General features: G+C 43.2%; 1 protein-coding gene across 28 annotated transcripts in view; it reads right to left on the bottom strand.

Annotated features, from left to right (window-relative positions):
• FNBP1 (formin binding protein 1) overlaps nt 1-21,616 on the bottom strand; it is a 121,159-nt gene that overhangs the window by 51,114 nt on the left and 48,429 nt on the right. For all 28 annotated transcript variants that reach the window (XM_070251668.1, XM_070251667.1, XM_070251657.1 and 25 more), the window contains exons 3-6: nt 16,816-16,872; nt 15,303-15,450; nt 1,682-1,744; nt 1,168-1,272 (exon numbers count right to left, since the gene is read on the bottom strand). In XM_070251668.1, the coding sequence (XP_070107769.1) occupies nt 1,168-1,272; nt 1,682-1,744; nt 15,303-15,450; nt 16,816-16,872 (373 nt within the window). The remainder of the gene's footprint in view (nt 1-1,167; nt 1,273-1,681; nt 1,745-15,302; nt 15,451-16,815; nt 16,873-21,616) is intronic.

Raw genomic sequence — 21,616 nt, forward strand, 5'->3', positions numbered from 1 at the left:
TCTTTCAACAAATAAAAATCACTCCAGTTTTACATTGAGGATAACAAAATATATTTGATAGAGAATGTGTACTTTTGTGCTAGATTTGTTTCTGTGACACACACACTGATTTCACCTCATTTAACCCAAACTGTTTTATTGGATAAACTTTGGGTCAATCTATTTTAATTGCATAACCTTTTAAATACTTGGGGGAGCTGGCTATTTTAATGAGAACCTATGACAAATTTATGGTGATTTATAGTACACTTACCAGCAAGTTAGTATATATTTTGGTAAAGTCAACATCGCCACTCAAGATCAAATATAGATACTGAGATAGTGTATTTCAATATCTTAGGTAATTTTAGAGGAAGGCAGACTAATATATACACAGTCTTTAAGCAAGGAATCTAGGAGAATTGGGCAAATAACAAAATAACTAATTCACACAATTTTCAAAGTAAACCCATCTCCAACTCATCTGGCAGAAGTGAAAGAAATCTATGAAAACAGCCCTGGGCAGTAACGAATGAGCACTGTTCCTTAACTGCCTCATTTTGTTTACACTATATTGATGACCTTCCTAACAAGAAAATTCAGCTTCTAGGGAAAACACACATATCAACCACAAGAAGAACTAGTACCAGCTTTGAAATGCTCTTCATTGCCAGCACAAGTCCATTTGGAGAAAGGCTTCTGAGAGGACTTGTAAAATGCCTCAACTACAACCTGTCAGCAACCTGAAGGAATCAACCAGAAGTGAGGCCAAGCCGTGGGAGGGAGTCTCTTTATCTTTTTAATGGAAGCATTCAGGAGCAGCCAAGCTCTTCCAGATGGCGCTGAACGTCTGCTCCAGCTTTCAAGGGGTTCACTTTTTCTTTGAAAAGCCATTAAGAGAAAGCCACAATCTCCGGAAACCGCCCTCCCACGGTCCCTTCAGGGTCTACGTCTCCCCGTTACCATCCTGGTGAGTAAACAAAGCGATAAATTGTTCAAATCATGACACGAAGATTCCCCAAATTTTAGTTTCTGGTTCCCAGGACAGGTGACACAGAGGGAAAACGATCCCAAATTGAGTGGTCTTTTGTGGTTGCCTCAGAAAGGAGAACTAAGGACAGTCAGTCTGGGAGGATGTGTGTCGAACAGTAAAAAAGGAAATGAACGGAAGGCTCACTTTCGCCTCACCTTTTCGACATCTGCTTTTGTAACGTTGATGTCCGCATCCATTTTCTCAAAGTACTGCTGTGCTCGGTCAGCCTCTTTGCAATCCCGCTCAAATCGTCTTTTACTCTAAAAGCGAAGGAAAAGGGTGGCAGGGAGAGTAATTATTAAAGAGGTCATGAGATTTCTAGGAGAAAACACGATTTTATCTAAACCTCCAAAAGACCGTTCTTCTCTGAACTGATTTGTTACATGTCATAATTTCACAAAGTTATTTTAAAATCTGCATTTATTCCCACCCAAACTGTCTCCTCTTTGCTCTTTCCATATGATTTTTAGAAAAATACTCTACTTGAGCTCTTTTGGCTCAATGTTTTACTCTAGATAATGGTTTCTAGAAACAAATTCAAATGAGAAAAATCTCTAAAGACATTTCTTAAGTGTCTTTGTTTTGTCCTTACTGATTGATTCAAGCTTAATTTAAATTCAAATTAGAAGGTCTATAGAGACATTTCTTGAGCCGTGTGCTTTCACTTACTGATTCGAGCTGCTTCCAGCAGGTCTCTATGTGTTGCTGGGCCTTGCGGCCCTCATGAAAGTGCTGGAGGTGGAAAAACAGACCACGATTAGTACCCCTGCTCCCCACATTAACACACGAGGAAAACACTCATTCACTTAAACGACATCCAAATATTGACAACCTAGCACGTGCGCTCCAAGGAAATTTAAGAGTTAAAAAATAAAGGAGAAATGAAAAAAGAATAGTCGTGGAGTCAGTTCCCTTTAAAACTTTAGATACAATAATAATGAATTCTAAGACTTACACACTACTTGTGAAAATGACAGGAATGTGTTCTTAAGACAGCAGTCACTTAGATCTTTAACTGCTTTGAGATGCAATTCACGTACCATACGACTCATCCATTTAAAGTGTACAATTCATCGGCTTGTAGTATAGTCACAAAATGATGCAACCATCACCACAATCAATTATAGAATATTTTTATCACCCCGAAAAGAAACCCTGTCCCTCTTAGCTGTCACCCTCCTGTTCCCACATCCTCCCCAGCCCTAGGCAACCACCACCCTACTTTCTGTCTCCATAGATTTGCCTATTCTGGATGTCCCATGTGAATGGAAGCGCACAGTATGAGGTCTTTTGTGACTGGCATAATGCCTTCATTATTTCATAATATTCACTTAGCATAATGTTTTCCAGGTTCATCCATGCTGTCACATGGATCGACACCTTATTCTTTTTTTATTGCTGAGTGATATTCCATTGTATGGCTGTATACCACAATTAGTTTACCCATTCACCAGCTGATGGACATTTGGGTTCTTTCAATTTGGTGCTATTACAAATAATGCTGCTGCAAACATTTGCATAAAAGTCTTGTGCAGACGAATATTTCCATTACTTAGATCTTTTTAAACTTAAAGATAAATTCACCTCCTCGCTATCTGCAAAGGCCCTGAGGCAGGTATGTGCCTGGTGTTGACCAGCAAGGACACCAGAGGGCTAGACCAGGGTGAGCCTCAAGAACATTAGGGGATGGGGTCAGAGAAGAAAGGGGCAGACCGTGTCAAGTCTTGTAGGCTTTCTGTCTGAATGAGCTGAGGAGCCACAGATGACTCCGAGTATAGACTATAGAAGTGCCATGATAGGAAGGAAGGTTCCAGATGGGAGGCACTCTCCTCCCCTGGAGATGATGGAGACTTGGACCACGGGGCAGCTGTGCAGGTAGGGGGAGAGGGTCAGACGCTGGAGGTCCTTTGATCAGGAAAACACTAGGACTTGCTGGTGGATTGGATCAGGTGTGGGCTGAGCTGCTGAGAGGTCAGGCTGACTCCGAGGCTGTTCTGACCGGCGTGGACCACGTGAACGGCTCCCTTTCCCCCTGGTTCTGATTTGCCATGGAGCAGTTCTGGCACAGAAGAGGGCAGGGATTTATATCTCCAGCTTCCCCTCGCTCAGATGCTATGGGTTGGCTGGGTTCTCCGACCAAAGGCCACAGCTCTGGTCAAGCAGCCCCCACAGCTAATCTATGAAGTTCTTGTAATGCTCTCCCCGCCCTTTGAGATCTGGGGACCACAGCAGCTCCCCACCACGATTAGCCCCAGGGTACCACACCACCCCTCACTGCTTTTCCTGAACCCTCTCCACAACGTCGTAAATGCTCCTTTTAATAAATGACCTTCCTTCGATTACTGGGCTTGAATGTGCTGTCTGTTTTCTGACTGACAAGGTGCGCATTGGTGGCAGGGGCGCGCTATGTGCTACGGAGGAGACGGGAAGGTGAGAGAGAGCAGAAACGAAGAGGCCCCCTCCCCTCGGCACAGCCTCGGAGCCCTTCATCTTACCCGGCTGGGCCCTAGGCTGAGCAGAGTCACAAAAGACAGCCGACTGCTGGGAGGCCAGGGACGAGGAGACGAAAGCAGATTCTTTTTTTTAAGAACAGTGCTCCTTTCTAAGGGAACATTCTCTTGTCTCTCGTTTGAGGTTGTGTTTCACTGTTTGAAGCGCCTCTTTACAGAAGTTTTATCCATCCAGCAATTTTTTGGTCTCTATGAACCCGAGAGGAGCCCCTTGGGGCTTCATTTTTCAAGTCTCATAATAGACACAGGGATAAAACAGAAAAGAGATCGAGTCTAAGGTAGGAATCGACAAGCGAGGAAGGATCAGGCCAAGGGAGAAGAGGTAGGGCTGAGGGCAGAGTCAGGACAACCTCGAACGCTGGAGGAAGCGCGGTACAGCACGCGGGCAGGCTTTCTGAAAGCCACGTCCGTCACTTCAAAAAAGAATGGAGCGAAGCAGTGAGGGAGGTCCTCAGGGGAAAGAGGGACGGGCAGACAGGGAGGCCGAGGGACAGGCTCAGGGCGAGACAAAGGCTTGGCTGTTGGCTGTGTCCTCCCAGCGAGGCCCCTTCGGTCCTGAAGTCCCTCCTCCATCCAGAAATGTGCCTTTCCCCACTGGTCAAGAGGACTATCCCCATCTCGAGAGTAGGACCGTCATGTTCTGTAGTTTGCTGAAACCATGTGGTCACTCCCCCAAATTTTACTTGGAGATTCAAAGACAGACATGAAAAGAAAAATGAAACCTCGGCGCCAAATTCAGAGCTGTGCCCTACGTTTACGCTCCATCTCTACAGCAACTCTTAAAATGAACGTTTCCACCAAACGAAAGCTCCCTTACTGCTGGGGCGGTCCTGGGTGGAGAGAGGATGCACAAGAACACGTGGAGAGTGACGGACACGGCACGGAAGGTCGACTCGGCTTTATTACCAAAGGAAACTTCTCTGACGACAACGGTCTTCAAAAAAAGGCCAAATTCTGGAAGCATGAGGGACGACTTCGACTGAAAACCTACATAGTACATTCTCCCGCCACTTCTTCATTTAAATGTTTAGTAATAAACATGCATTTATTTTTCAAGCACGGCGTGGACGCTGACTTTACTGGTGAGCTTTCTCCCATGAGACAGCTCAGCCACAGTTCAGCTGGACTACAGTAATGATCGGAAAACTACACTTGTGAGCGTAACATTTCATGTGACGCAAGGAAAAATCCAGGCGTCGGTGATTTTCCTTCTAATCTTTCTCTCCTCGTCTGTGTTCCTCCAAAATTTATTTGGCTACAACACATGCAAAAAAAACTTTGTGCTGCTTGATCCCTTAGGAAATAAACAGAAGGAACAAAAGCCTTCCTCGGGGTTCGGAGCAGACATGACCTAGATAGCAGCGGTCATTTGTATCCAGCTCCATCCTCCCTCCTTGAATCAGAAAAGCTATTTTAACAGTCACCAAGTTAAACACACGAGCCGGCTTGCCAGATGTGTTTGTTGTTTATTAATCAACAATGGCAAAACATTTCTTCGCCGGACAGTGAGCAAGTGTGTCTCTAAAAAGTGTGCCTCCAAGCCCTAAAGAAAGAGGAATTGTTCTCTAGAAAAAGATAATAAGCACTTCTTGTGGAGCGCTGGAGTGAAGTCATCAGGGCTCGGTTCTCCTATCAGAGGGGAGACGGGAAATGCCATCTCTGGAGACGCAGAAAAACGCTCCCTGCTTTCTGCGGTAATAAGATGCTTTCGCTTCTCTTCAAACATAATAATAGACTTTTTTAAATGCCTGATGGTATCTGGGGTGACAGCTAAACTTACCGACTTTCATTTCAACTTTTGGTTGAACCTTAAAAATATACAGATGACATTTCTACAAATAAAATCACCCTTAAAAATTTTGTTAGAAATTTCCCAGTGGCCAGAGGTAGCTGAGATAAAAATCACAGGGAACCTTAAACAAGCAAGCATTAACTGAAAGAAAAACTACAATGACCAAACTTCTAAGAAGATTTTACTGCTCTGGAGGAAATCAAATTTAGGCTGAATAGACAAACTGAGATTGCTCCTGATTCACACCCTACAATTAGGGACGAGAGCTGCCCGTTTGTACTATACGTACGTGTGTGTATATATATATATTTAATTTATATACATTTTAATTTTTAAAACTACATAAAAATGCAAAATATGGCATTGATGTAAGAACAGCCACTTCAAAAAAAAAAAAAGGTGGAAAAAAAAATAAAAGAGTGAACACTCATCTGAGGACAGTCAGCCATCTGGAATTTTAAATAAAACTCAGATTCCACAGACGAAAACAAAGGCACACAAAGGCTGGAAAAGGGCAAAGAAAAAAAGCAGCTTCCAGAAAATATGTCTGTGACAAATACAATAATGTCCTCAAAACTCACAGTGGGGGTGGTGTGGACACCAGCAGTTTCTAAGCGTGACTTGGGATTAATTAACGTAACGACAAATCTGTGAGGTGCAGATATTTACATGGACCGTGTAGGAAAACTGAAACACCTTCAGGCCTGTTCAAGCGAGCATTTCACTCCTTCATTGAAATCCCAAACCATAAACCCAGAAATGTCTGTGACGGGAGTTATGCTCTATTTTTACAAAGTAAGGCCTATTTTCCCAAATTCCTTTGTAATAAAAATGCCTTCTCAATGAACTCGTTTCAAGTCCCTAAAATGCCCACCTCCCCGTGTCAGGCTCAGCTGCTTCCCTTCACCCCAACACTGACCATCTGGGCACCGGGCAGGGGACCCTACACACGGCCCGGGTCCAGGCCCAGAAGCATGGGCCGAGCTTCCTTCACTTCTCCCCTGGCGTGCCTCTCCCTCCCACCTCCGACCTCGTTATTCTCATGCTGGCTTTCGCTACCGGAACTCTCCACATCCACAATTTACCTCGACTCCAGCAGTCTGTCATCTGTTCTTCACAATAAGCCCTTCTTTCGCATTCCTCAAAATTCTAATTCCTCTGAAGAATCCCAATTAGCTCTTAGGATGAAAGGATCTTAAAATGATCAATACTAAGTAGCGAATGACTCACGTCCCTCACTTGATCTCTTCTGAGGGCATAAAGCTGTTACTTCCAAACCCAAACTAGGAGGATCACAATTAATAAGAGTTTTAGATAGAGTGCCAGGCTGATGGGTGAAGCTTTAGAACAGGAACACTTCCCTGGGCTGAAAGGCCTTAAAATGTAATTCAACCATTCATTCAACCCACGTTCACGGCACGCCCGCACGCGCAGGGCGCTGCTGCAGGAGGAGGAAAGCAGCTCGAAGAAGACAAAGACCCCATCCTCTAGAAACGTAGTGGACACAGTGGTAAGAGAAAGAGGGGAAGGGAACACAGAAGGAAGGGGTGGGGGGTGCAGGCGGCATTTTAGGTAAGGTGGTCTGGGATGACATTTGAGTTGAGACTTGAACAAAGTGTAGGAGTAAACCTGAAAAGACCTGGGGAAACACCCTTCGGGCAGCGGGAACAGCAAATGAAGATGTTCCGAAGTGGCAGAGGGCTTGGTGTGTTCAGGGAAGAGCCAGATGCCAATGCAATTAGACTGGGATGAGGGGGTAAGGCAGAAGTAGGCAAGGGCTAGACCATGAGTGGCTTCTCAAGCCACGTGAGCACGATGGAAAGCTGCCGGAAGATTTAAGAAAGGAAGTGACACCGTGTGATTGTATCATTGCAAGATTGCTTGGGCTGCTGTGCAGAGAATGTCCTGAATGGGGGCAGGAGTGGCAGGGGACCAGGGAGGAGGCTGCTGCACTTGCCTGAGGGAGAGCTGGTGGAGACGGGGAGCTGGACCACTGGCTACGGGGCAAGCCTGGAAGCAGAGAGAGGATTTAGGAGACGGAGGACAGCCCCCCAGGTGAGATAGTGAGGGGCTAGACTAGGGATGGGCGTGGAAGAAGTGCTGAGGAGAGTCTGGATTCAGAACATCTACTGAAGGCAGAGCCACCAGGACTTGATGTTATATAGAAGATGGGGTGTAAGGAAAAAAGAAGTCCTGGATACCCCATGTTTTTGGCCAGAACAATCAGGTTAAAAAGAAGTCCTGGGGCTTGCCCAGTGGCACAGCAGTTAAGTGCACACGTTCTGCTTCAGCAGCCCAGGTTCGCCGGTTCAGATCCTGGATGCGGACGTGGCACCGCTTGGCAAGCCATGCTGTGGTAGGCATCCCACGTATAAAGTAGAGGAAGATGGGCACGGATGTTAGCTCAGGGCCAGTCTTCCTCAGCAAAAAGAGGAGGATTGGCAGCAGATGTTAGCGCAGGGCTAATCTTCCTCAAAAAAAAAAAAAAAGAGGAGTCCTATTTACTGACTGGAGGAAATGCAGACTAGAATGGGGCACGAAAAAGGAGTTTGGGGAATCCAGAGTTTGTTTTTGGATGGGTTAATAGGTCCAGTGCATTGCACAACTCTGGGGCATCGTTCACATTGTGGCTGGGGTCCAGGGCCTCCAATGACTGGCGCGAGGGGTGAGGCTGCATCAGACACCTAAGGGGAGATGTCAAATAGGTGACAGGATACTGAGAGTCAGGTGGGACACAAAACAGTCAAGTGGTTCTCACAATTCTTAGAAGAAAACGAAGGTCTCGTTCCAACTCATAAGGAAGAAACAGGAAACCCAAAGTCACATATCAAATCCAGGAAATCAAGGACAGAGTCTAAGTATTCTGATAACTAAATACGTTATCCCATAAACGATAAAGTAAAATTTCTTTGGTTCACCAGACCAATGGTTTTACAGGCTGTAGAACCACAGTGGTGACAGGCCCTTAATTAATAGAAAACCACTATCTCATGTTCTTTCAAAACAAAGGAGACACAAATCGAAACACACCTCGAGATACATTAACCCAGGGGATCTTAGTGGGTGTTCTGTCCGTGTGACGCAAGCAAAAGACCAACTACTGAAAGATAAAAGGACTTCTTGCTTTTTGATTTACTTAAATAAATGCCATAACACCAGTAAGGAAGACCTGCCATTGAAACCCACTGCTCCTTTTTCCAGATCATGAAATCTAAAACCCGTCTTGGTTTTCTTTCTACAAGTTTTGGCTTTATAACAGTATGGTATCCATAGTTGCATCTCAGTTGGACTGAGTACATCAGAAGTAGATTTGTGATTAGCTTGATCATATATAAGCTCCCTTTAGTTTTTGCTTTGCTTCATGCTAAGTTTTATCTATTTGCTGTAATCTCTTATTAAAAAAACATGTTCCAAACATACCGGAGTCAGTCCATGCTGCAGAACTGCCTCATACGAAATTAAGCCTTTTCATAAGGTTCATAAATAGGACCCGTCCAACAGCGAACTTTAAGAAAAATGTTATAGCTTTTAGTATCAATTTTTAAACATTCCTGAAATCTCAAGAAAAAACAATTTTAAGGGTCAATTCTAATGGTGTGGGTCTTGTAAGCATTCTCTGAGGTTTATAAAAATTTCAGTGCGTCACTGAAGGTATTGTATAATTGTTTCCTCTAGAAGTCTTCAGACAACCCCTGCCAAAAAGTGATTCTGCTCCTGGCCAACCCTCTGTGATGAACCACACTTTCCACCTGCTGGGAGACGTTTACTCGGAGCTTCCAGTAAATGTTGGCCGGAACCTCCTGGTTCCTCTTCTGGAGCACAGACCTCCATAAATCCCTCATAGGCGGTTGGTGGTGATCACTGAGGATAACCTCAGACACACTCAAAGGCTGGAGCTGAATCAAACAGTCTCTCTAAAATTCTTTAAAAACTCGATTCAATGTGCAAAAATCGCTAATAAGAGTGTATTCATCATATATAGTTCTTAAGGAGGACTATATCTGAAACAATTCTGAATTACCCATGTCTCAGATAAGCCAATTCGCATCCAAGTTAGTGACCTGGGAATCTCATCTCCACTTCTGTTAAAGACCATTAGTCTTATAAATAGCCAAAGCTTAATCAAGAACCATAAATCACGTACGCTTTCCTCTCATATTCTCGTTTCTGGGAATTTAGCTTGGAGAAATAATCCCCACTCTACACAGAAGGAAAATAGCTATAAAAGTGAAGAGTTCACTGCAGTATTGTTTATACAACTAAATAAATAAATAATCAGAACCTGGTAATAGCCTATAGTTCAAATAATAAAGAATTAATTAAGTGAATTATAATAGTGTTAGAATAACACATAGCCACTAAAATTCTAATTATTATAATTATATGTTTTCATGTAGAAATCTGGAAAATATAGATTAAATGGGGAATAAGGAAAAATATAAATTATATCTATACTAGGACTAAAACTCTTAAATATTATATATATCTCTATTTATAGAGATATATATAAAGAGAGGGCTATAGATATATAGATATTTATATCAAGTGAGACAGCTCTCTCTCTATATATATCTATATAGCTACAAGTGACATCCAGAAGGAAACAGAAAAATGAGGATTTTGATTTATAAAGATTGTGAGTGTCTGTTCTTTAATTCCGAGTTTTAGTAACATTCTTTAAAGAATTTGGCAACTAACACATGAGTCACGGCACCGCCTTCCCGCCCCCACAGAGGGAGAGTAAATAAAAGAAAAATAAGTTCTTTGGGTATGTGGTCAGCTTGAAGAGATGATGGATGTTGTGTTCACTGTAAATTTGCAGAAATCTAGGAAAATCAGGCAAGCATAAAATTTCCAGATTTTATTCATTAAAACTAATCATGTTGGCTTATAAAGAACTGCTGATTTCCCAGTTATTTCTCCTCATTATCAGTGAACACAAACAAATCCTAGACATTGTCACAGAGTACAGATTTATTGATGATTTATGTTTGCAAATAAAAGACTGAATACAAAGCAAAGAACTGGCACCGTGTATGTGGATTTATATTCGCCCCAGAGACGGGTCGCTGATCCCATTATCTCTAACGAGAAGGTGAGCATCTTGCCAAAAACACAGCCGCCGGAGTGGAGCCCCTTCAGGGAAGAAGTTAAGAGGCACCCCATCCGTCTTCCAGGAGCGCTCCTGTTCCTGCTGAGAACTACTGCTCAGACGGCAGGCAGGCGGGGAAGAGCCTGAACGCCTACGCTCTTGCAGAAGGCAAGTCAAGGTTCTCTTGGAAAGAATTTACTTTTAAAAAATCAAATCTTTTCATCAAAACGAGCCTACAGATTTGTGTGTCAGGACAAACACTGGTTATTCCAAATATTATGTGAGTGGGCTGCACTGCAACATGAGAATATAGTATCTGTAGAAACTGCTGCATAAAAAATCATCTTCTCTCCTAAAAACGCAAACAGCAAGCACTAGCCTATTTTCCAATCGGAGGTTTTAAGACTTGAAGATCGAACAGCTTGTTTATCGCGGTGTGGCCCCAAAGGCAAGGAGAATGTCTGCCTTTCCCACGACCTTACTTTCTTCTACTTCCTTTCAATTTAATAAAAAAGGGAAGGAAATCTCATCTTTTGCATAGTGAGCTATTTTTCACCATGCACACTCTTGTTAGAGATTCATCTATTCAAACACAGCAAAACCTAGAGGAAAAATAACTTTCCATTAGTATTCTGAACTCAACTTGGAAATACTCTACATGCAGTAACAGCTTCAGCAGTAATCCTGTAAATTCTAAATCGTCCTTTTGGGCAGACAGGATTCCACCACTGTATCAAATGGCCCAAAAGGTATTATACTGATGTTAATAAAGCAAGACATTATTTCCAGGCAGCCATGAGAAATAGCAGCTGGACCTAAACTTCTTAAAGCAGCTTGTTTTCAATGCCATCCACCAATTCGACACGTTTAGAAAGGTCATTTTAAATGCACTGGACCATTACGGTCAGGATAGACGGTCACAAGGAAGACCGTATATGCTACTGTTTTCTGTAATAAACCCTGATCAAAAAGCTCTGGGGTAGAAGAGAGATGTCATACTGAGAAACAGGATGCCCATGACAAGACGTACTGGGCGCGCAGTGCCTAGATTTCCATATCCTCGAGCGGTGATAGGTGGTTTGCGCTTGTCTACTCCCAATCCTCCCTCCAGCTCTGTAGGGTGGTTGCGATCAGTTACAGACTCAGAACTGGGAGCTCAGAGAGTTTTCATGACCTGCCTAAGGTTTCACAGCTGGTGGGCTGCCAGAATCCTCAGCCCACCTGTTGAACGGAAGGCCCGTGTCCTTTCCTCTCCTCGCCCAACAGCCTTGTATGGAGCTGCAGGTCTGTGGACACACCACTGGTTTTGGCTCTCCCCTCTTCTAAGGAAGATCTGAGCACACTGTCAGCCCCTCATGGCAGCGCAGCAAAGAGGCAACTGGATTTGACGTCAGAAGACCCGGATTCGAGTTCTAGCTTTGTTGGGCCACTTCTGCCAATAATTAATGTCACCAGAAAGTGGAAGCGATCACATTCTATTGTGGTTTTCAGAGTCATCCTTACGAAAATTAGATCATTTACTAAGAAAAGTCAGGGTAGCCAAAAGTGAAAGCTCTAAAGGAGAAGTATTGGTTAGTCTGAGCCGGTCTCGGGACCCCTGTTCTAAGGCTGACTGCGGGCGAAGGTGTTCACCCTATTCAATCTGGCGTGCTCCGATGTGAGTTAAAGAGAGCAACTCAGTGGAAACAAAAACATGCGTGCGAACATGTGCTGCCCGGCGAGACAGGCTGTCCGGGTATGAAACCCAGCTCCACCACATTCGTGACAGCCCTGACTCTCCCCGCTTGCTGCCTCCAGGCTCCTCGACTTGAGTGAAATGTGTAAGATCCGGGTCCCTCCTCCCCAAGGGACACTGTGAGGACTAAATGTAAAGTGCAATGGATGTCAGTTACCATCATCTGAAGAATAAACACTGAGGCCAAACAATTAAATATCCAACAGTATCAGAATAATTAAAAAAATTACAGTGTATCAACACGCAACATCACGCTACATTATGCAGTCATTCAAAACAATGGTAACTATTAGGCAGAAGAAAGCAAAAATGTTCACGATACATTATATCAAAACACCACAAATTTGCTTACTGATATTCTTTCTAGAATTTTAAGAGGTTTCACAGTTTCCTAAAATTTCATTTTAATATACAGTCATGCGCCGCATAGCGACATTTAGGTCAACGATGGGCCGCATAGATGACGGTGGTCCCATAAGATTAGTCCCATATAGCCTAGGTGTGTAGTGGTCTGTACCACCTAGGTTTGTGGACGTGCACTCTATGATGTTTGCACAACGAGGAAATCACCTAACGACACATTTCTCAGAGCAGATCCCCGTCGTTACGTGAGGACCCATGACTGTAATCACAAAATGACTCAAGAAAGCCCAGTGTTTGCAGCTCTTCCTAAAAGAACCTCTGAGTCAGAGATGTACACCTGTAATTCTCCTTAAAATAAAAGGAACACTGTATATTGCAAGACATTATTTAATGCATATCTCTACTACCTATAATTTATAAATTACTATAATTTCTGATAAAAAAGGAACAGAACTCAAAATACAGATAGGACGGACTGTAAAAAGGACATATGATTAATAGTGAGTAAGCAAAACAAAAGAACCCAATCATAACACGGCAAAGAAATACAAGGATGCTCCGCCAGTGAACAACGTCTAGCTGAGAACTAAGCTGTGTCGAAGGCTGCTGCTTCTACTTCCCCACTCTCTCTTTCACTACAGGAGTGTTTATCGAGAGCCTGCTCTGAGCCACACTGGGCACTGTTCCAGGTGCTCAGGAAACAACAGTGGACAAGAGAATTCCTGCCCTTGTGGGGCTTACATTCTAGTGTGGGGTGAAGGGAAAAGAAACAAGTAAATCTGTAAAATGTTAGACGCTGGTGAGTATTGATGAAAAAAAGTAAAGCAGAGGAAGGTGGTGAAGATGGGGAGAGGAACGAAGTGGGGGGAAAGGTGGGAGGGACTCTGTAATTTTAAACAAGGTGGACAAGATAGATCTCAATGAGAAGGCGATTCCTGAGAAAGAAGTCAGCAAGTGAGCTCTGCAGATGGCTTGGGGAAAAGCTATCCAAGGAGAGAATAGCCCATGCAAAGGCCCTGAGGCAGGATCACATGGGGCATGGATGAGGAGGCCATGTGGTTGGAGAAGAGGAATTCAAAGAAATAACAGGAGGCCACGTTATATGAGCTCCACATCCCACGATTCACTCCAGAAGTAGAATTTACATTCCAGACTAAGGTAAATGCACTGAGTTTTTGTTTAGAGTGTTGCTAAAATGCTACACTATATGGGTGGAGGGAGGTCAGTCAAGAAACAGAGCACTGGACCAGAGTAACAAACAGGAAGAAAGTATAAACTCTGCAAGGTCGAGGGAAGTTCAAGAACCGGGGAAGCAGTCCAGCATCGTGTTCAGATTTATTGTATTTACTTTATGATGATATTAGGTATTTGTGCTTCATCCTGAACCTTAGTGTTCTGCTTCCTTTCCATTGTATAAAAGAAAAGATCTTCTGTAATGGATGGTCTAATGGAAACTGTCGTCTAATTTGGGGCTCTAGTGCAAAGTTTCTCAACCCCAGCACCACGGACATTAGGGACCAGGTAATTCTTTGTTCGGGAGGCTGTTCTGTGCGTTGTAGCATGTTTGCCAGCATCCCGGGGTTCTGCCCACCGGAGGCCAGTAGCAATCCTCCAGCGACAATCTCCCTGACAACCAAATGTATCTCCAGACATTGACAAATGGTGCTGGGGTGGGGAGCAAAATTGTGTCCAGTTGTGAATGGATAAAAACTTCATCTCAGTTTATCGACATTTTTTTAAAAAACCAATGGGTTGATCTTAAGGCATGTATCTCTTCCTAACTTCTAAATATACCCAAAGCCACGTGTGCACATATAGGCTAGAAAGAACGAAACTCAGATGTTCCAAACACCTTCCTGCATCTTGAATGCTTGTCCCAGGCAACTCCTACTCAGCCCTCAGGTCTGGTTTAGCCTTAACTGGTGAGGCCCCCGGGAGGCTCCTCCCTGACCCGGAGCATGAACATGTGAGCATCCCTGTTAAATGCTCTCGCAGCAGCTGTACTCATACTCTGTAGCAACTATCATCACTTCCATTAAATCATTATTTTGGTCATTATTATTTAATGTCTCCTCCATTTCAGCAGGAACCCTCTCTATCTTGTTGGCTCGTGGATCTCCAGAGCACGAAAAGAATTATTATGGACTCAAATTTATATAAAAAAGTGTATCCCCGGCCAACTTTGGTACTTTATGACTAAGAAGTTCTTATGGTGCCACCTCACAAGCGATGGAAGCACAAGGACCACGGCTTAAAGATAAATCTCTTTGGGCAAAATCTTGACTATGAATAGACTTTACTGGAGTGTACATTTTTCTCCTTTGTTAACAATAAAGCTATGAAAAGACTGTAATGGCGTCAAGAGGAACAAAAGGGTCTTCTTCATTAGACGGCACTGAATGAGCCAAAGAGCGAGGTGGATGTAACTGAGGCCATCTTTCTGGTTTTTCTGAACTTCTTATACGCATTTATTTTAATACTATTTATTCCACAGAGCATACACCATATTATATTGCTTACTCTTTTCATCTCTGATATCCTCAAATATATTTAAATTCCTCAAAAGATTAGTATTCTGGGGTCCACAGACGAGTTTGAGTGTCTGAGGGACTCCTGAAATTGTGTGTGAAGACCTAGAAACACTTTCTAGGAACAGGCTCCATAACTTTCGTACGAGACTCAAAGGTGTCAGTTTACAATCCAGCATCTTACAGGATTCCATTTAACTTGAAAGCTTCTAGAGATACTCGCATTATCTTTGGTCCGTCTCTTAGGAAGGAAGAACAAATTTCTGTTACCGATTTTCGCTCCTGCTTCAGGTCCTGGACATAGCGTGTTAACTCCACGGTAATCTGGGAGGTCATGTTCTCCGAGATGACTTCATGCTGCCCGGCGTAATCGTTCATTTCGTTCAAGGTGGAAAGGAAGGCTTTACACGCCGTGTACCTACGAACAGAACACGCGACTCCTTTGCAAACAAGGCCACATCCATCCTAACACCGCTTGACACTGGCGGAATATTAATTAAGATCAGGTTAATTTGCATCCACCTCCCATGAGATCCTGACAATTCATTACACATGAGAGTGTTCTTGTCAAAATGGCTCCGAATTAATTACAATGGGAACCCTTTTCATTTTGCGAAACCAAATTTCTCTATGGAAGGCAATATTTGGCTTTGTTAATACTCAGTCCAAATATAACCCAAAATACATACACACGCTGTAGGTACTGATGTAGTGGGCGTTTTAGATCTAAATTAGAGACAATACTTTTGGGCTGTCCATGTTAAGATGCCTTAATTGCTGGGGCCGGCCCGGTGGTGCAGTGGCTAAGTGCGCACGTTCCACTTCGGTGGCCCGGGGTTCACCAGTTCCGATCCCAGGTGTGGATAAGCCATGCTGTGGTGGGCGTCCCACGTATAAAGTAGAGGAAGATGGGCACGGATGTTAGCTGAGGGCCAGTCTTCCTCAGCAAAAAGAGGAGGACTGGCAGCAAATGTTAGCTCAGGGCTAATCTTCCTCAAAAATAAATAAATAAATAAATAAATAAATAAATAAGATGCCTTAATTGCTGATTGAAACGGACATATTTCTCGGATGAAAGAGTGGTACGATAGAGACTCCTGATGGTACGAAAACAAATCAAGGGGCCGGCCCCGTGGCCGAGTCGTTAAATTCGTGCTTGCACTGTGCTCCGGTGGCCCAGAGTTTGGCTGGTTTGGAACCTGGGAGCGGACCTAGCACCGCTCATCAGGCCATGCTGAGGCAACAACCCTCATAGCACAACTAGGAGGACCCACAACTAAAAATATACAACTATGTACCGGGGGGCTTTGGGGAGAAAAAAGAGGAAAAAAAAGGAGGTTGGCAACAGATGTTAGCTCAGGTGCCAATCATTAAAAAAATAAAAAGCATTTAAAAAAACCCAAAACAACAACAACTGGAAGGACCCGCAACTAAAATATACTACTGTGTACTGGGGGGATTTGGGGAGAAAAAGCGGAAAGAAAAAAAAAAACCCAACAAATCAAGCCTGTAGAACACATAATCCACACTTCCTGTATTGGCTTCGATCATACTCCAAGCTTTTCCTGATTACTTTAATTGAAACAATCTGGAATAGGTTTAGTGATTCAGTATAAGAAAAGGTAATTGAGTACGTTTTTATTGCAGCTTCTCCCCACTTTAAAAACTGACATAAATATGAAGGGGGAATGCAACCTGTTGTAGATATGTATTTCTCCTTTCCTCCATAATCATCCCCAATGGCACAGAGATGCTGCCACACAATTATCAACGATAGACACACCTGTATTCTTCCTCCTCCTTTGAGTTCTTTTTAGGTTGGTATTTCTTCGAAAGGTTCCTAAAAAGAAAAATGCAGACATGTCACCTTATAGAGAAAGATAATTGAGAAATCAGGAATGAAAGATGAAGTTAGTGCTTTTGTTTACAAGTTAAAAAAAAAAAAATCATAACACGTTCACAGGTGAAATCCATTTCTTTCTTTGCGTCTTTCAACCCGGATCATGAAGCTCCTGTTAGGAAGCGTTTGCAAACTTTGAATCTTTCACCTCGAAGGGAGAGCAAAGAAGAACAGAAATGGTCACTAGCTGGTCCCTTACGTGGATGTTAAGACCTGCCTTTATTCACCCAGAGAGTACAGACCACGTGGACAGACGCAGGGGCTTCCGTTTGGGGCACTGAGCTGACGGCGGTTTTTCTCACCAGGCCACCATGCCCTCGTCATCATCTCCAGTTGAGCAGTATTACTGTAAACCCAAGGAAGGTATATGAACTGTGTCCAAAGGTTTAAATGAAAAATCAAAGTGCCAAGGGCCTGTTGTCAAGGCTGGGTGGCTCCTCCCACACAGAGCTAACGAAAACCGCCTGTGAGTAAGTCTCCTCGAAGGAAGTAGAGACAATACTTTGGGGATGTTCACGCTAAGAGATTTAACTAGGAGAACTTTTCACCTGCCCAGCAGGTTTGCACTGAACACACTCAGATTACCCAAAATCATCCCAATCTCTCTTCTAATCCCATCTCCAGGTCAAGAATCCAAATTCTCTCCTCTACATTCAAAGCACTTAAATTTACTCCAAAACCAAGAGGTCAACATGAAAGAGCAAGCTCACTAACAGCCGGGTCTGCACTCTCACTTCTCGTGGGTCCCGACTTTGGCCGCTGTGGGTAACGAAACAGCCACAGGATGCTGACTAATGGTCCACAGGGGAACTCTTCATTTGACAGCATCTCGGTGCTCACTTCCCTGTGGATTCCATGTTGCTATTCCTCTTTTATAACAGCTACTTTCATTATTTCACGTTGCGTTTCTTCCATTTCCTCTGAATCTACAGATTTGCCTAGAAAAATGGGTGATCATAAATTTACATTTTGGATCAGGGTACATTTCACATACAGAGTGAAATGTGACCTCATTCTAACAGGTGCTGCTAGATGACGTGAGAGGCAGTGGCCTTCAGCAAAAAGGACATCGCTCTGGGGATCCAGAGGCCGTGTGCTGGGAGGCATGACCTCTGACAAGTCACGCTTTGAAAGCAAGTCTGTGCTTTCAGTTCCTCATCTGTCAGTCCAAAGGGGCAGGATGGAATGTCGCCTCTCATCCCCCCAAGTCTGGAAATTCTGAGGGACTATATAGACCCACTAGAATATCGATTGTTGCAGTTATTTAAAAATGAAGACACGCGTATAGAACAATTTAAAAATTATAATTAGACAAACGGATGAAAGAAGAACGCACTTACTTGAAGGTTGCCCTCATGTGAGTTCCACTTAAATAAATAACCCACGTCATTTTTTCTCTACTGATACTCTGGACATGTCACAATTTACCTAATAAACCTAGATCCAAGAGAATGTGAAAACGCAATATTTCCTTAGAGAGTGTGCCTTAGAGAAAAAATAATGCAAAAGAGGGAAATCTCGTATGTTGAAAGCACCATTTGGTTCTTTGAGTTGGTTTATCACAATCATTCCTTAAAAGGAAGATTTAGTAAAAACACTATCTCCCACCTACAAGGACCAGGAATGAAAGGGCGCACATGGAGAGCAGACACTATATAATCAATAGATTCTTTCCCAAATGAATTTAGAGGAGCATGGATGGGAGACCCGATATTGCAAAAGCCTAGTGGCCGCATGTGAGATATTTTTAGTGCACAGTTTTAAATATTAACTATTTCTTCTGTTAACTATAAATGACAAATTAAAAAAATGTCACTTCTAAATTCACCTCTTCAATAAAAAATTATTTCAAAACTATTATTTTAAAGGTTTATTTAAATCCACATTTTCCTTTGAGCTTCCAGTCCTTAGCCGCCATAAAAATCATTGAGGTTTTATATCTAGTTGAAGGAAACGGCTTGAATAGATCCAGGTAAAACCATCACTCTTTATGGCTCCCTTTTACCAGTCAAATCCTAAACGGGATTAAAGACCTGTTGTGGGCGATATCCTGTAGGATCATCGAGTTCTGACGAAGGAGCACCACTTAGACAATGTTAGCACACACAGCATTCAAAATGCTTCTTAAAAGCACCAATGAATAATTCACTCTACAAATGCGAGCAGAAACTAAAAGCTTCAGAGGTCTAGAAGGGAATTTCAGGCCTAGGAATTTCTCTCCCTAGGCCTAGGGATATTTCTCTCAGGGACCACTACAAAAAACGATCAACTTTCATTTCCATTCTCTGGAGACAGGCTTTCTTGCCCTGTTTGTATGAGGGTATTTCAGAAACAAGCAAGCAAATAAACCACAAAGAGCATCTTTAAATTTATTGGGTCTTTCTGAGAAATTTTCAGTGTTTTATATACTAAACTTGTTCTTCAGATAGGCTAATTAAAAGGTAAGAGACAAACATACATCCTTTAATAAGGATCACGGATCTAAACTTGGTCGATCCTAAGAACCACAGGGATGCTTTTAAAAAGGAGATACTTGGGCCCCATTCCAGACCCTCTGAAATGGAAGGTCCAGGGTTGGGCCCAGGAATGTCCAGGACTTTTTTTCTATCTTTCTTTTATTTATCTAAAAGCTCCTCACGAGATTTCCAGATAAAGATGGCAGAAAAAAATTCAATCAGAGAATTGTGCTTTTCCAACAAGAAGAGGTGAAAAGCAGCCAGGAGAATTTTCAAGAGCAGAAAATAAGCCAATGAAGAAAGGAGCAGGACCTCATCTACACACTTTGAAACGCGATGACCAGGGTGAGAGACAGAAGATTTGGGGACAGCTGAGAATGGAGGCTGACCTCACCCTGCCTGTTGCACTGACAGAAGTAAGTCCGCAAAACCCTGACAATGGATTCAGAAGTAAACCGAGCGGGGAGTAAGCACTTGGGGACTGAGACAGAAGAGCTCTGTGAGGAAGGCCACCAGACCCCAGGACGTGGGCAGGGGCAGGGCTGGCCACCTAGATCCCCACTGTCTGGCTGGCTGCCTGGGGGGTGCCCCCCAAACCTAGGGGTTCCAAAGAATAAGACACGCCTTTGACGTAATGGAGTGAAGCCCAAAACGGAACCTCTAACAACGTTTCTGAAGGGACAACAACTCAGAGTCTCAAAGACGAGATGTCAAACCAGGCGCTTTCCCCGACCCTAAGCCCCTAATGGAGCATAGAGGGAACGGCCAGTGGTGCTGGGGGCCCGGTGAGAACACTCCCCTGCACTCCACTGGATCAAGCAGGAGCCCAGGGGTTGCTTACGTTAACAACAACAAGAAAAACAGTAATAATAATATTGCTGAGCATCAGCCTAGTAAGACCTTTCCACGCTGTTTCTCACTAAGTCCCCTCCACAGCCTTATAAAGTGGGAATTTATTATTATTATTCACATTTTAAAGATGAAGCACAGAGAGTAATTTGCCCCAAATCGTATTACTGTTAAGCGGAGGAACCAAGATTACATCCCAGACACTGAGACTCTCGAGTCTGTACTCTTAACCGCTTCACTGAACCGCCCACATTAAACATAAGTGAGGTGAAAAGATATGATATGTAATACAGAAGAAAAGAAAGAAAGGAAGGAGGGAGGGACATGACAGAGAAAGACCCAATCGGGAAGGAAACAAACAAGGAAAAGAAGCAGGATGAAACTCCTCCAGGATATTTTGCATTCTAGACAAACAATAAAAAACACAGCAATAAAGCAAGAGTCTCCAGACCACCAGATAAAAGAGAACGGATGGAAAGGGAGACTGCGAAGCTCAGGAAGGAACTGACAACTGAAACGCACCACTGCACAGCTAACACATAAACGAGGCTGGCTGTCCAAGTGAACAGAGCAGAGTCCGAGATGACCATCAGGTGGACAGCAACGGACACAATCAGAAGAAAACATGATCCAAAGAACAAGATGATGTAACATAAGGAAAACGCGTATCTCTGAAGTATATAACCCACTAAGTAGAACAGAAAAAATATTCAGATGTGATTGAAGAAAGTTCCCTGAAATAAATGAAGAAGCGAAGCTGCCTGGGAAAGGTCTCTAAGGAAAACTGATAAAGAATGATCAAGAACAAGGCATAGGATGGCGAAGTTATCAAACGGCTAAGCGGAACAAAAAAATTCTTCACATATATGGTCAAAAAAGCAAGTCATCTGCAAAGAAAAAAATCTGGCCAGCTCCAGAGTTTTCCACCAAAGACAAGGCAGTAAGAAAGTCTGGAGAGAGAGAAAATATGGCCAGAGAACGACCAAGTCAAACTGTCGTCAAGCACAGTGGCGTTCTCAGACAAGAAAGAGCTCCAGGATTATGCTGCAAGGTCTTATTAGGGGGAAAATAGCCCTATTTTCCTTGATGCCAAGAAGCAAAGTGGAGAGGCTGTGGTAGAAGGAATGGTGGTGACCATAAATCTATATTTAAATGTAGAATTAAGACAAATTAACTGTGGGGCTCACGTTACAGACCGCATTGTCTAACTCAATTAGAAGAGGAAGCAAAACACATAAATACTACTTTCTTTATCTTTCCTAGCAGTGAGGCAATGCAGCCTGTTTAAAATTACAACATGGAGTTAAAAAAAAAACAAAACCCAGTAATGACACCCTACAAGTTTTTCAGATTCTTTTTGCTAAATCTTATGAATTTGT

This window comes from Equus caballus, chromosome 25 (assembly GCF_041296265.1).
Source record: "Equus caballus isolate H_3958 breed thoroughbred chromosome 25, TB-T2T, whole genome shotgun sequence".
Classification (NCBI taxonomy): Eukaryota; Metazoa; Chordata; class Mammalia; order Perissodactyla; family Equidae; genus Equus; species Equus caballus.